Genomic DNA, 16,785 nt, shown 5'->3' on the forward strand with positions numbered 1-16,785 from the left:
ATTTTTTTTCTTTTTTTTTTCTTTAATGAATTAATTTTTTTATAGTTATCAGTAGTGGTCAACCAATATATCGTCGAGGCCGATAAATTGGCAGGTATTCTGAATTTTTTAATTATCCATATCGGCAGATACATTTTCCCATTTGGCAGATACGTTTTTTAGAGCCGCGAGGGTGCTGAAAATCACCTGCTTGCATGTTAAACATCTGACACATGTAACCGACCAATCACAGCTTTTTTTTTTTAAGTGCCATCATGTTACTACAATAATAGATGCAACACAGTCTCATTTGAACTCATAAAGTTAAAATGCTTTCGTGTTTCACTCACCCTATCTCTCCTGAACAGGTCCCTGTAACTTTTAACTATCTTGTCTATTGATAAAAAGGCAAATATCAATTAAAGTAATATAATATTCTGTCTGCAAATATGTGGATATCTCATTTATACAAATGTAATCAACAAACCTCACAAAACTTCAGGAAATCCAGCATCCTGTGAATATCCTCCTCTAAAGCACGTTCTCTGTCAGCCTCTCCTCAGCATTTCCCTGTAACTGTCTTGTCTACTGATAAAAGGCAAATATTATTCTATCTTATACCGTCTGCAAATGTGCTGATGTTTCATTTAAGCAGATGGAATTCATGAACCTCATGAAAATACAGCAGTTTCTAAACGTCAAGGGATCTTCTATTTATCTTCCTCTGAAGCGCATATCCAGTCAGCCAGAATCAAAACTAGGATCAGGATCAAAAGTTCCTATAAATCACAAATCACGATGGTCAGATCGTGACAATCCAAGCAGGTGATTCAGCCCATTTAAACTGTAAGGAGATCGCTGCTTTCGCTGGATCTGCACAAGTGCGTGAGTGCAACGAGTAAAAATGAGTAAACATTTTTTACGATAATTTTTTTACTAAATTAATATTTTAATATAGTGCTAAATATTTTTTTATTAATTCTTTAGTAATTTTATGTTTAAGTTATACTGTATTAAATTGTGTGATGTATTGGCATTGTATCAGCCTATTGGCATTGCACAGCTTTCTGGATGTCAGCATCACCCATTAAAAAAACATTTTGGTCGACCGCTAGTTATCAGCATATTGATGTGCATTTAAACACACTTGTTGGTGAGGAGAAACTATGGCTGTGAATATAATAAAAATATTTGTTAATATTGTCATGATTTCTGGTCTTTGGAAAGCAGAATAAATCAGTAATAATATGAAATTAGGAAAATATCATTAGTTTTACTCTGAAGTTTTCCGTGGACCCCCTAACACTCCCTTACAGCCGCATATACTCCACACTCCACCTACGGCCAACAATATATATATAACTAGAAATTTGAAAGAATGATATGTGTGCGTGTGTACTGTTACTCTGTGTACTGCATCCATCTTTTCAAATCACACACTCTTAACTGTTATTTCAGTATACGGTGTTCTTGTTTTCTTCATCTGTATTTGTTATCCATCTCTCCTTCACTCTCTCGGTCTCCACTCCTCCCTCACTACTTCTTTTAAATGGGTCATTTTCATAAAGTATTCAAAGCTGCAAGTAAGTGTCTCTCTGTCTGAGTAGATGGAATATGAATAATAGATAGTTGTGTAATGGTTTTGCATGGCAGTAGCTACTAGAACTGCATCAAGTGCTCTATCTGCAACAACAACAGGACACAACAAAGATCGCCACATTTACATTTTCCTAGTCAAGTGATAGGGTGTAGGTCATTTGATAAATTATAATTGTTTTTTACAGCACAGCAATAACTTAAATGTTACATTCTTGTGCATTAAATAGTATAGAGCTTTACATATGCATTTAATGGCGATAAAGGTATATAAAAAAAAAGTTCCTTCTACGTCAAATATTTTAATGAAATAAGTGTTGTGAGATATCTCACCTGTCTCTGTGACAGCACTACACTCTGTAAACAGCAAACAAAATTGTGCGCCGCAGTCTCTGATGCTTTCTACCTGTCAATAATTTGTGCGCTCTCAGTTGTAGTGAATTATTGAGGCTTAATGCATTTTTTATACAATGATGTTCATAACAGTTGTCAGCTGAGGGCGCTATTTTACTACTGTTGTTTTTGACAGCCATTTTTGCTGGATTTTGGTCTCAATAAAGCTCATTTGGTATCTTTGGAGTGCTTGTATTTGAAAAGAGGGGGTGTGGCTAATCTAGTGGCTCACCTTGTGGAAATTCACAAGAACAGCAAAAATCGCTTACAGTGCCTTTAATTCATTATTACAGCTTCTGTATACAGTATTGGATGCTAAATGCACATTGATTTCCAAAAAGTACTTGTCCTACCAAGCTGTAAATTATGGAATGAGTAAAACAAGACAAATTGCATATACAGTATGTCACACATATATGTTACAAACATTCTCACTTTAAAGTTTATTTGTACATGAAGCTGTGAAATCTTACTAGAAGAGCCTGTTATGCGATTGAAGTTAACTGAAGCATTCTGCATGTAATATTGATGAAGGATTCATGGTTCAGTGTGAGTGTTCAGAGCATCGCATGTTCCGTTTGTAACAAAACTTCATTCTGCCAAACACAGGAGGAAAACACTCATCTTGTGTACAGAATAACAGATGTGTGGCTCACACCAGACTCTTCAGGTAAGACCTCTTACAAAAAAGATTAAAAGGGTCAGTTCAGGGAGAATTTTTTTGTTGTCATCATTAACTTAACCTCATGTTGTTCCAACAAATGACTTCTGTCTTTGGTGAAAAACATTAGTAACTTGAACTAGTGAGCTAGTCAGAATGTTTCCATAAAAACCTGCTACACGCAATGCATATTCCTAATCTGGCTAGAACATGTTCAATTAATTACAGTCTCTAAAGCATGAAGAATTCAGAATACAGTAACTTCTAAAAATAAAGTAGCTAATAATTCATTATATTCTATATATAACTGGCATTATAAAGAGACAGTTTTATGTGTTTCCGTGGCATATTTCAGAAGACGAAAGAAAAACAGAGCTAATTTGCTTGCCGACATGTCCACAGAAGAGCAGCTCCATTGACAGGTTGCGTGTCCATCATGAGCTGTATTCGTCCAATCATTTTAACCTGGGTTTCACGAATGTACAGTGTGAAACATCGGAACAGGATAACCTAGGATTTCATTTACCCAGGGTTTGGGATGAACCAGGATTAACGTTTTCAAGTGTGAAAAGCCCTTAAGGGTCACAAACGCATCTCACCGTTTCACAGTGTATACCTACTAGTTCCTGAGCAGAGGTTTATAACCCTGGTTCTAACCTCCTTTAAAAGTTACAAGTGCGAACCATTGCTTTACCCGAGGATAAAAGTGGGGTTTAAAAATACAATTACCCGAGGTTAAGCGCAGCATGAAAAGCCCTAGTGTCAAACTATTTAGTGTTAGAATGTTACAGAAAGTTGTTTAGCAACAGACAACCACCTCACTAAAAGGGACCTCACATTGGACGCATCTTGTGGACAACATGGTGCGCTCTTAAATTCGAAACAATTGCTTTCTTTGAATGTACGCATACCACCACCACAGCCCGGCATCTGTCGGCAACGCCAAACTGCAACTCCGGAGGCTGGTCAAACGTTTCTCTGAGCCTTAACGATGGCAAACGCGATAATCACCGTGATGAAGAGACAGTATTCCCTTTGCATGTGTTTTCATGGTAGGTTTTAGAAGAACAAAGACAAACAGAGCTGATTTCTTGGCAACATTTCCCCAGAAGAGCAGCTCCATTGACAGGTAGCATGTCCGCAATGAGCTGTATTCGTCCAATCATGGTTATTGACAGCGTAAATACTGTATGCAACTAAGAATGTTTACCCAGGGTTTACGAATGTACAGTGTGAAACCTAGGAACATGGATACCCGGAATTAATTATTAACCCAGGGTTAAAGATGACACTGATTGATCTGTTCTGTTGAAACTGTTAGTCACAAAAGTATGTTCAGGAAACATTTATCCTAGTTACCAATACCATAGCTACTGCAACTATTGTTTTCTATAAAAGTTTAAATTCACATGTTATCATCTTTAAAACATTTAAGAAGCGTACAATATCTTTCTGTTTTACACCCACATTACCATAGTGTTATTGTAGTAATAATACCTGAAGTAGCTATGGTATTTTTGGTACAAACTATGGTGGCCATGGTACTGTAAATGTTTGCCGAGTTGTATAAGGATACATCTGCATAAGGAAGCACAAAGCATCATATTAAATGATATTTTATTCTACCTCAAACTGAAAATACTTTTTTATATCTACAATTTGAGAGTGTGTTTGTGTGCATGTTTTTCAGTACACAAAGTTTTCATGGCTTCAGAATACTTGGAATATAGCACACAAGTATGGATTACTTTTATGGTGGTTTTTTTGGAGCTCGACAGGCCCAGTCTTTATCCACTTTCATTAGGCCCTTGCCCACTGCAGGAACTAAAGGCAGTTTAGGTACTTTTATTCTGAACTACTTTTAATTGTTTTTGCACAAGTTTCTCTTAGACATTTAAAGTGACTTTTTTTAGCTCCTTCTAGGTGCTGCAGCCTGTGATGGGTCAAACCAAATGATGACAAAGCAATGAGAAATGTGGAGTTGGCAGCCGCCATGATTAAACAAACTTGTAGCTGCTACCCTACTCAAGGATTGCGAAGTACCCAAAGAGTATTGCCTGTTTCACATATCATGTGTGCGAGGGGTGACCAGAGCTGCTGTGTGACTTTAGCGGGAGACATGCTTTGAGTTTTAATCGCATTTGTACTGTGTGACCATACAGAAAAAAATGTGATCTCTGGATTACAACATTGAATTTTTCCTGTGAAAATAATGCGATGTTTATCGAGAGTGGGTATTAAAATCTATTATAAACATAGCGTGCCTGTTACTGTGAGGTTAACTTGCATCAAGACGTCTTTTTTCAGTCAATGAGTGAGTATTTCAGTACTGTATTTTATGTTGAGTCATAAAAGCCTTTATTGTAATGGATTTTCAGCATGTTTTCCCGCTGAGTTCAGCATGTGCTAAGTGGTTAAACTAGGATGAGTGCCTCATCTCTTCACTCACTGCGGCTTCAGGGATGCAGCACCTCACGCAAGGCTCACGTCACGTAAAAACTGTAACCTGAAGACACAGTTTGTGTAAAACAGTTCTAACAGAAGTGGAGCTCCGATCTTGGCATCCTCTATCAGTGTTGTTAGTGTTATTGCTATTGAATCGTGCATGCAAACAACGTCAGAAGAATAATGGTAGACACTAGATGATGTCACTACAGGTTCCTTTTTGTGTACGAATGAAAGAGAGAGTTAAGTGTGCCATTCCTCTTAATAGTAATCTAGAAAGTTCAAGAGGGAAGTACCAGGACTGTATGTGGGAAAGGAGCTATTATATGGAAAATAACAGCACACACATTCTGCATAACATATGCTTTTGTTTTCCATGCAAGAAAGTCTTACAGGTTTGGAACAATGTGAGGGTAAATGACAGAATTTTCAATTTTGGGTGAACAATTCCTGTAATGTAGTCAGTATATATAAATGTATGACTTGAACTCAAGTGCTTTTCTTTATTTCTTGACTCAGTGTCATTTACAGCATTCAGCTGGTTTCTGGTTTTCCATCGTCCTGATGTCTATTTTCTTTCTGTCTGCTGCATATTGATTTTCTGTATGGAACATGTTCCAGTAATTCACATCTCTTAAGGTCCACTTAAAGCTTATGAGCAGGAACTTTCCATTCAGGACATTTTCATCCTTGTATGTCTTCCTCACTTCCAGGAAGCAGTGGAAACAACAGCGACTCTGACAGTAACAATGATTCTCCCATTTCTACGGAGACGTACGAGCCAGAGCTCACAGATGGGCTGAGACGGGAAAAAAGACAGGTGACATTTTTTGTTTTTGACATCAGCTGATATCGACCCATCCACTTCTTTTTCTTGGAGACTACTAAATAACTTTTCATATCTGTTATATAACAATGTTTACTTTATACAGTTTGTATTATAATACGTTGTAGATTATTGTAAGAGTGCATATGATATTCCTTATCTGTTTGTGTGAGCAGCTGGGAGCACAGACATTTCAAAATAAGAGTCTTCGGTGTATTTAGGGCTTGTTTACAGTTAAAGATCCTGTTTAGTTTCAGAGAGAAAATATATAATATATAAGAATAATTTTGCTTGCAACTGTATATATACACACCAGCCACTTCATTATGTAAACCTGTACATCTACTTATTCATGCAATTATCTAATCAGCCAATCGTGTGGCAGCAGTGTAATTTATAAAATAATAAAGATATGCACCAGGAGCTTCAGTTAATGTTCACATCAACCATCAGAATGGGGAAAAATATGATCTCAGTTATTTAGACCGTGGCATGATGGTTGGTGCCAGACAGGCTGGTTTGAGTATTTCTCTAACTGCTGATCCCCTGGGATTTTCACAAACAATAGTCTCTAGAGTTTATAGAGAACGGTGTGAAAAACAAAAAACATCAAGCGAGCAGCAGTGCTGTGGTTGAAAACGGCTTGTTAATGTCAGAGGTCAGAGGAGGCCAAACTGTTCCAAGCTGACAGGAAGGTGACAGTAATCCAAATAAACACATGTTAGAACAGTGCTATGCAGAAAGGCATTTCTGAACATACAACACGTCCAACATTGAGGTGAATGGGCTACAGCATCAGAAGACCCCTCCAGGTACCACTACTGTCAGCTGAGAAAAGGTTCTGTTCTTGGCTGACAGCAGTGGAACCCAATGTGGTATTCTGCTGTTGTAGCCTATCCGCCTCAAGTTAGACATGTTGTACATTCTGATATGCTATTCTGCTCACTACAATTGTACAGAGGGGTTATCTGAGTTACCGTAGCCTTTCTGTCAGTTCGAACTAGTCTGGCCATTATCTATTGACCCCTGTCATCAACAAGGCGTTTTGTCCCCAGAACTGCCACTCACTGGTTGTTTCTTGATTTTCGCACCGTTCTCTATACATTCTAGAGACTGTTCTGCGTGAAACTTCCAGGAGATCGATTTTTTTCCCCATTCTGATGGTTGATGTGTAGATTAACTAAGGCTCATGATCCATATCTGCATGATTTTATACATTACATTGCTGCCACATGATTGGCTGACATAATCATGTGATTATCTAATTTGTAGATGTGCAGGTGTACATAATAAAGTGGCCAGTGAGTGTATATATATATATATATACAGTAGTGTAAATTAGATCTTATGGGCCCTAGTGCAAAGAACCTTTAAAGCCCCCTCCTTGGGGGCCTCGGCCATTTTTCATAGGCCTTCAGTCCCACAGATGTTTTTATGGTTCCATTTGGTCAACCGTCGTGGGCCCCTTCTCACACCAGGCCCTAGGGCGGCTGCCCACACTTCCCTCCCTGTAGTTACACCCCTATATATATATATGTACATACAACAGTTAGTTCTGGTCCTCGAATTTGATGTTCCATGAGTACTGATGGTCTCACACCATCACCACTCGGATGCTTCACTGTGTGTTTCACTCCTCTTGTGTTTTTGTATACTGTATATGTGTCTCTTAAATGTATATTATTTATTTTTTACATTAAATATGTAAGCCAGCAGGTGGTGGCAAAAGATAATTTTTGTGAGTTCAAAAGTGTAGGTGGAGAAGATTGTGATTTCTATAGTGAATAACTCTTGCGCACTGGCTACCGCAAAATAGGGAGAAATACCCCCACGTGGACGGCTATTTTTCCACTGAGAAAGCTGATCTTCAGAAAGCTGACAGCATCTCTGCTTACGTATGGCAACAGATGATCACACGCTCCATCTCTCTCTCTCTCTCTCTCTCTCTCTCTCTCTCTCTCTCTCTACACACACACACACACACACACACACACACACACACACACACACACACATCTTTGTTTATCCAATAAATTGGTAGAAACAGCAAAAGCCGTGAGACTATTTCTGAAGTGACATTTTTGAATAATTAACAAAGGCTTGGACGCATCATTTAGTTTGAACCAGCAATGGCAGATTCTGATCCGTTACATAAGAAAGTAGTTCCATGCACAAATGCGTTTTTATGACTGTACTCAGTTTTTTTATATGCACTTGTTCATTGAACTGTTGTGTATAAGCAATATCACACTCACAATCGTGCTATATGACCTTAAATCAGCACTGCTGTGATTCCGCCGCAGGCACGAGGCCTGATGTAGGGCCATATCACACTCTTTCTCATGTGATATTGCTTAAATAGTACATAGATGTATTACAAAGTTATACATTTCTTCTCACGTTGCTTTACCTGAGTATCTCTGATTTTTAAGTTGTGTTAATTTTTGTCCAACTCGTTTGATTAATATTCTTTCTGTTGTTTATAGTCAGTTGTTTATAAAAAGTAAAAAGAAACTATTTTTAATCACACATTGCACAAATGAGGTAAAATCATCCGTCCAACTTATCTCTTGTTAATTACCGCCCAAATGCAAACACTTACTTGCGGAACTTTCGGTACTCTTGAAGATACAGTACCATTTTAGCATTTGTTATACATATCATGTACATTATACAATGTATACTCATTGTCAATACTTCTAAATCATACAAATTATGTCTATAAACAAACATGGAAAAAAAATGTTATGTAGTAAGTGTAATAAATGTGTAAAAATCTAAATATTTAAAGAGACAAACATACATTATTAAATATTTTTAGTTAAAACAAATGCAGCGACATCTACTTTAAGCATGGATGGAGTGAGTCCTGCATCCAAATGCTGTTGTATAAAAGAGATTATCATCTGCACTGGGCAGTGCTTTGGGTCCTCTACCTGGGAGGAGAACCAGTTAGCAAAAAGTCATAATTTTAAGGCATACATCCACCTAGCTCAGGGGACCCTGGCTAGTAATATGGCATTTTAAACAGGCTGCGACAACCCTGTTATCTCAGACGAACCCCGTTCACAGGCCACACATGCTTCCATAGCTCTGGACAAGGATACCAGATTGTGCCTTGGATTTACGAGAGTAGATCCAACCGCAAAGGAATTTCCCATGGGAGAGGATACACAGCTCTAACCCATCTGGGTCCAGAGGCTGTTGGACCACTTAGCGCAACTACTATCACTATTTCCTTGTCTTCCCATATCTTGCTCAAACTTGAAATGTTTTGCTGGCTATCTGCTAAGGCATCCGAGCCTGGTGGAGTTTGGTGTCATGGAGTACCAGAGGCGATGATGGGGGGTAAACTGGTTCAGCTTCCAGAATACCTCCAATTTCTATGAACTGATTGAGGGTGGAGTATTCATTCCCTCATCCTGGCAACCTGATCTACTGTTCAGGTGGCCAGGACATGCATCACACATAGGGCACATGATTCACTCCAGAGGACAATTCAGTTCATCAAGTTCAACATTGGGTGCTTTCACTGTACTCCTCCTTGGCACTCAGGACATCTGACTGAAAGACTCTCAGAGCCAAGGGGTCTACAAGCAGTTCCAGCCGATTTTCTGTATGTGCCACACAGTTTGTGCACCTTTCCAGGTGCCAAATAACAGATATTCATTGCTAGGTGCTCCTCAGCCTGTGTTGGACACATATGGGTGACTTTTTGCATCTGACGCTTCACTGAGGTGAAGGTGACCTCTGTATTCAGCCTCCGAAGGCAGTAATTATTTAGACACATTAAGTTAAATGAAATAGATTAATCATGGGTTAAAAATACATATTTTAATATAGTATTTCTTTAATGACACTAGTCAAAATTGTTTCTTTGTGAAGCTTCACCTTTCATTTAATTTAAATGGAGCAGTTTTGTAATGGTGAGCTGTAGTTAAGTCTGTTCGTCTGTCTCCCCCTGCAGGTTCGGAGGGGACCGCGCACCGTTCAGAGTGAAACCAAGTATGTAGAGCTACTAGTGGTCAATGACTATGAACTGGTGAGATCTCATAATAGATTAAATACTTTGATATTCATTCATATATTTGTTTTGTATGTTGAATTTAAAATCTGTGTTTATTTCTCTGTAGTTTGTGCAGATGCGGAGATCTGCCCCTCAGACGAGGAACTTTGCCAAAGCTGTGGTGAACATGGCTGATGCTGTATGTCCTGCTTTTAAAGTTTTTACACATTTACATTTAGTCATTTAGCAGATGCTTTTATCCAAAGCGACTTACAAATGTGGACAAAACAAGCAATTTCTCATACAAAGGTCAACAATATCTGCAGTATCACACTGTCAAGTATAAAGATTAGCTAGAGCAGAACAGAAGCTAGCACATAAGAGAAAGACAAAAAAAAAATTTAATAAACAACATAGTAAGTTTTAAGATGGTTTCAGCAGATCGGGTGTAGGTTGGATGCTCATTCCAACACAGAGATAGTGGGTGCATCTCAATCAGCTCCCAAGTTCAGTAATCAGGGCACTGATCAGAAAGTCTGTAATTTCTAGGGCTGTCTCAATCGTGAAATCATTCCAGTGCACTGAAATGTTTGCTCCTTAAAAAATCCCAGAATGCATGAGAAACCAGGAAGCATCATTTCTCATTATGTTCCTTTACCAGAAATATTGTCATGTCTTCCTAAGTCTTTCAAGTCGTTGGAAGAAGAACACAAATGTAAACCTATCAAGTCAAAGCCTTATTTCTCTTTAAAAGAGAATTATCTTTCGTACATAATGTTCTTGAAAGGGAAACAATCGTTTAAATATTAGAGATGTATAAAAAAGATTAAAAATACACTCCTTTTGTATATTTATTTATTTAATTTATTTTTCATTATAAAACAACACCTACACAAATACACCAATACACCTACACAAAAAATGCACAATGGTGTCATTTATACTGTACAGTGATGTTGCTGATTAATACAAGCTGCGTTTAAAGCACAACCTTGTAATCGTGTCACAGGAAATTGAGTCATACCTTTTCCAATGTTCAGTGGATGAGTAGCCTTGCCAGTGCTGAATTCATGATCCTGATATACTGGTTCTCCACATAGGGAGTTAAGGAGCTGATTGAGACACCCCAAGTGAATGATAATAAATTGGACTTCGTGACTGGTTTTGATGGAACCGTTAGTTGCTGCTTGTTCATTGACAGCAGAGAGCAAGTGGGGACAAAGACCTGGAGGAGTGAGTTGAAGTAAGAGTGTGCTGATCCATTGGCTGTCCTTACGGCCTAAGTCGAAGACTTAAATAAGATGGTGGCAGCTACAGGTAGCCAATGGGGTGAAATCAAGAGGGGTTGATGTGGTCCCTCTGGTAGGTTGAAGACCAGCTGCACCAGCTGTCTGGAAATGATCAGAGCTTGGACCAGGAGCTGCACGAAACATTAAGAGAGGTCTGATTTTAATGATGTTGTAAAGTGTAAACATGAAATACTAGGTGGTTGACTAGATGTGGACAGTGAAGTTAAGCTGGTCATCAAACACCACTCCCAGGTTCCAGGTGTCCTGGTTGGCATAAGTTTAGCTGAACCAAATTTAATAGTGAGGTTATGGTCTGTTGAGATGAAGATGCTGTTCCTTCGTCCAGGCAGAGATATCTGAAAGGAAGGCAGAGATAGAGCCAAGACAGTGGGGTCATCAGGCTGAAATGACAGGTAGAGCTAGGAATGGGAGTGGTAGAAAAAGCCATGTGGCTTTATGATCATTCCAAATGATGTTATGTAGATCGAGAAGAGGAGGGGTCCAAATACTGATCCCTGAGGAACACCATTGGTTAAGTTGGTATGACTTGTAAACTTCTCCTTTCCAGGAGACTTTGAAGGATCTGCCTGTGAAATATGACTCAACCCAGTGAGAAGGTGGTTCCCAGGTCAGAGAAGGTGGACAGGAGGATCTGGTTGTTCATTATGTGAAAAGCAGCTGAAGCCTCAAGGAGGAGGAGGAGGACAGATGATTTGGAGTTAGCTTTTGCCAGTCTCAGGGTTTCAGCTTCTGACAGGAGGGCAGTCTCCGTTGAGTATCTTTTTATGAAGCCAGACTGATGTCTTTCAAATAGGGTGTTCTGTAAAAGAAAAGTATATAACTGGATGAACACAACCCTCTTGAGAGTTTCTGCCAAGAAAGGTAGGAGAGAGACCGGTCTGTAGTCATCGACTACTCTGGCTTTATGTGTTGGTTTTTTGAGCAGTGGAGGTACCCAAGCCTGTTTAAATGTTTTTGGAAAGTTTCCAGTTGTAAGAGATGTATTGATAATGTGTGTGAGTGCAGGTAAGATTGATGGAGACACAGCATGTAGAAGATGGGAGGGGATAGGGACAAGGGGACAGTTGGTAGGATGGTTAGACAGAAGCACTTTGGAAACTTTAGTCGCAAATAAAGAAACATATTCACATATATTCACACACTCATGATGTCATGCTTTAGTTGTGATCTTATCCTTCATTAAATACTGTAACAATACAGATATTTTTAACAATTGTGTTTCTTAATTTTCAGATCTACAAGGAGCAGCTTAACACCAGAATAGTTATTGTCGCCATGGAGACGTGGTCATCTCAAAACATGGTTTCTGTTGGCGATGACCCTCTGGTGACCCTGCGCGATTTTATGAAATACAGGAAGGAGAATATCAAAGAGAAGAGTGACACGGCTCACCTGCTCTCGTATGCTACACTATTTCAATTTACATTGTTCATGTCTGTTAGATTTGAGACTTGTTCTGGACATAATTGATCTGGGGTTTATTTCTTTTATTTTAGTACCGGCCTTTTAAATAACAAAACCCACAACAGAACTACCTACATGCAGCAAGTAGAGCAGACAAATTTTTGACCCATTAGGTCACAATTTGCACTTTTTTCAGTTCCATATTTGACCACAGATTTCCATTGTAAAAAATGAAAGGTGCTGTGGAGTTCTGATGGGCAGCAGATTCTCTGACCCACATGCTTGTAGCTACAGTATCATCCAAACTGTAACAGAGGTTTCAGATGTATTACAACTTAGAAATAGAATATAAACCTTTACTAGGCCTCCTTTTAAATGCATCTGTCATTACTTTGAATACCTTTATGGTTAACAAATTATATTATTGTCAGTGGGGCTCTGCCCTACCTGCCGATATAGATATGTTTAGCACTCTCTAGTGGGAATAGTTATGAAAAAAGTTATCTAGTTCTTGTTAGTTGAGGAAGCAGGAAGTGTTCAGCACTGTGCCCAACTAGGGCATGTAGGCGTGTTTTGTTATTAAGTTACTAGGTATACATACTCACTGAGTACTTTATGAGGAACACTATAGTCCTAATAAAGTTCCCCACATAGTCTTCTGCTGTTGTAGCCCATCTGCCTCAAAGTTTGACTTGTTGTGCATTCTGAGATTCTATTCTGCTCACTGCAGTTGTGCAGAGTGGTTATCTGAGATACCATAGCCTTTCTGTCAGCTCAACCATTCCGGCCATTTTCCGTTGACCAATCAACAAGGAGTTGCAGTCTGCAGAACTGCTACTCACTGAATGTGTTTTGTTTTTGGCACCATTATGAGTAAACTCTAGAAACTGTTACAGAAATACTCAAACAAGCTCATCTAATCACTGAGCTCACATTTTCCCCATTATGATGGTTGATGTGAACATTAACTTAAGCTCCTGTTCCATATATGCTTGATTTTGTATATTGTACTGCTGCCACACGATTGGCTGATTAGATATCCTATCACTGAACATAAGCTTACTAATGGCATAGTCCACAGCAATCAATTTTATAATTGAGATCTGTCTGTCTGTCTGTCTGATGTATTCTTAAGAGCTGTTACTTAAGGATTTGTTTTTGCATTCCACCAATTCTATTTTTGTTGGCATATACTATTTTCCGAGTTTCTCACTTTGTTTTCTTCATGTTTCATTGGTTACATCTCAAGTATTTTTAGGACACCGTGCCTAGTTAAACATGGGTTGGACCCCTACATCCAGTTATGCCCTGCCCAGCTATCTTTGCACGCAAAAACACGTCCTGTTGAGTTTTTGTGCTGCCTGCTCTCTGTAAGTGTGCCTGCAGAGCACACCTCGCTCTCAACCATATTCCTATACATATGTAATGGAAAGCCATAACAAATAAAAAAATGTAATAAAAAAAATATATATATATATATATATATATATATATATATATATATATATATATATATATATATATATATGTATATATATACAGTTGCCATCACAATAATTCAAATTACATTTGTACTCCTGGCACAAATAAATAAATTACTAATAACTAAAGAGCATTGCTATCGTGAAACAGAGATCGGGATATCAATGTTGAACCCTTTTCATTTAAATTACTTTTATAGACGGTAAATTATTTATTAAATGTATGCAGAGTGACATCACTACCGCATGAGGGGGGATTGCGTATCAACAGGTTAAGACAGTAAGGATTTACAAAGGCAAGCTTTTCTGATGACCCAATATTTTTACAAAGTAATAATAATAATTATTATAATAACAATAATAGCAGAAAGAAAATCTCCCCCTTTATGATAACACTTCAATCATTAAAAACATCCAGATCTCAGCTGGGTTTGTCTTTGGGAGAAATGGAAACAAAACTACATTAGGTAAGTAAACTCATTAAGTTTTAAAACTTGTTTCATCCGATTTGCCATTTTAAAAATGTAATTATTATGCTAATTATTTTGAAACGGCAAGCTATTAAACACAATGACCATGTACTTGGACAACAGGCAAATGTTCCTTAAAATGTCCTATATTCAATGTGCATTACCACATTGAGAATCAAAGGATGCATACAAAAGCTGGAAGATGTTGCTTTCAGAAGCTGTTTATGGAGTTAGGATGAAAATAAGGTGCATTTCAAACTGTTCTGAGACCAGTGCAGACAGACAGCACATTGCCTAATGGTCATTCCCATTGTAAAGAAGCAAAGGAGCATTCTATAGCTTTCCTATGCAGCCAAGTGCATACATCCGGTCAACATCCGGTCAAAGGTTCAGTTTCTGTCATGTAACGGTGAGTTGCCGGCTCTTTACCTGGGTGTTTGTTTTACTTTCCCTATGTGTCGCTCACCTGTCACTGAGCAGCCGTGATCAGCATTGCCATGACTACCATGGCCCTCAGCTGATCAGTGACAGCTGTGATTAATTTTCCTCTCTCTATTTAAACTCCCCAGTGTGTCATGTTCATTGCCAGATTGTTGTGTGGTGCTTAAGTTACCTCACTCTGTATCGCCTCAGTCTGTCTCTGCGCTGTGTGTGTTTTCCAATGCCAGTTTGTCTGTTGGTTGGATTTCTTACTTGTCCTTGGATTACTCATCGCTCCTTGCTGTGCCGGCTGCTTGTCTATCAGCTCAACTCGTCAGGGGGTCCAGTCTCACCTCTCCTACCCTCTCTGCTGGTCAAGTTCAAGGTTCTCACCCCTTCCCCCTCTCCGCTGGTCAAGTTCAAGATTCGCTCTTCACCTCACTGCAGTCGGTGCTGGTCGACTTTTTCGTTTTAACTTAGTGACTTATTACTGCTATTGCTAATAAACTGAGAACTGTTTTTCTGCATCTTGGGTCCTTAATTACGATCGGTGACAGAACATCTGGCCACCAATGGACCCAGCGGAGGATGCCAGTGTTCACACTGCCCTCGTCCAACAGGGAGCTGTTTCTGCTGGGGTGCCAGCAGAAACAGATTACCTCCTCTAAAAAGGCCTTGGAGATGATGGCTTCTCAGTTGGTCGTGTTGACCTCTATGGTTCAACAGCTTCACCGGACTCCCGATTCCAGTCCCATGCCTCCTGATTATGAACTTCCTGGTCCTTCACTGGTAGTGCCCCTCAGACTGGAACGAGTCGAGCCCCAGTTAAATCCTCCTGCACCAATTTCTGGAGAAGATGGTTCCTGTCAATAGTTCCTTTCCCAATGCTTAATGTACTAATCACTGCAGCCCTCTTTCTTCCCTACAGGGGCTTCAAAGATTGCATGCGTCATTACCCTCTTGATGGGAAAGGCTCATGATTGGGGCACTCCCATGTGGGATAACCATCACACCTGCGTTACTTCATTCCAAGAGTTTGAGAATGAGTTCCGTAAGGTGTTCGACCACTCAACTCGGGGCAGAGACAGTGTGAGAGCTCTCTCTGGGCTCTATCAAGGTCATGGATTTCGCAATTGAATTCTGCACTCTTGCAAAATCCTGTGGCTGGAACAACAAAACACAGTGGGATCGGTTTCTGCATGAGCTATCAGATTACATCCTTGTCAAGATCTATGCCATGGACCTCCCTATGTGCTTCAATGACTTACTGGATCTCGGCATCTGTGTGGATAAGCGACTCACTCTTCGTCGCGCCTTCGCTAATCTCCACATTCCAGGACAACATGCACTCATCACTCCCCACATTGTCCACCAGGCCATTGGAGCATTCGTCTAAGGCAGAGCCCATGCAGAATGGGAGAACATGCCTCCCTCCTGAGGAGAAACAACAGTGCCTGTGTCTCTACTGTGTGCTCCCCGGCCACATTTCAGCAACATGCCCAGTAAAAGGCCATTAGGAAAAGGGTTACTGGTGAGCACTACTAAAAATCCCCTGGACTACCCACTCTCCTCCCAGCATAACTGCAGTGGGGCTCTTCTAGTCAATTGGTCTCTGCCTTAGTCAACTCCGGAGCTGAGGGCAACTTCCTGGATGTTGAGCTTGCCTCTAAGTGGAAGATTCCCACCATTCCCTGGAGGAGCCCATTACTGCACATACCCTCAGTGGAACTCTACTGTCACTGGTCACACACTTCACCCAGCCACTGACCCTCATTTCTGGGAACCATTCAGAAG

The 16,785-nt window shown here is 39.6% G+C and overlaps 1 protein-coding gene across 2 annotated transcripts in view; it reads left to right on the plus strand.

The window, feature by feature from the left end:
- The window catches only part of adam11 (ADAM metallopeptidase domain 11), a 95,037-nt gene that overhangs the window by 25,712 nt on the left and 52,540 nt on the right, over positions 1-16,785 (plus strand). For both annotated transcript variants that reach the window (XM_052102978.1, XM_052102979.1), the window contains 5 exons: positions 2,578-2,638; positions 5,788-5,894; positions 9,868-9,942; positions 10,034-10,105; positions 12,450-12,616. In XM_052102978.1, coding sequence (XP_051958938.1) covers positions 2,578-2,638; positions 5,788-5,894; positions 9,868-9,942; positions 10,034-10,105; positions 12,450-12,616 — 482 coding nt within the window. The remainder of the gene's footprint in view (positions 1-2,577; positions 2,639-5,787; positions 5,895-9,867; positions 9,943-10,033; positions 10,106-12,449; positions 12,617-16,785) is intronic.

This window comes from Xyrauchen texanus, chromosome 33 (genome assembly GCF_025860055.1).
Source record: "Xyrauchen texanus isolate HMW12.3.18 chromosome 33, RBS_HiC_50CHRs, whole genome shotgun sequence".
Taxonomy (NCBI): Eukaryota; Metazoa; Chordata; class Actinopteri; order Cypriniformes; family Catostomidae; genus Xyrauchen; species Xyrauchen texanus.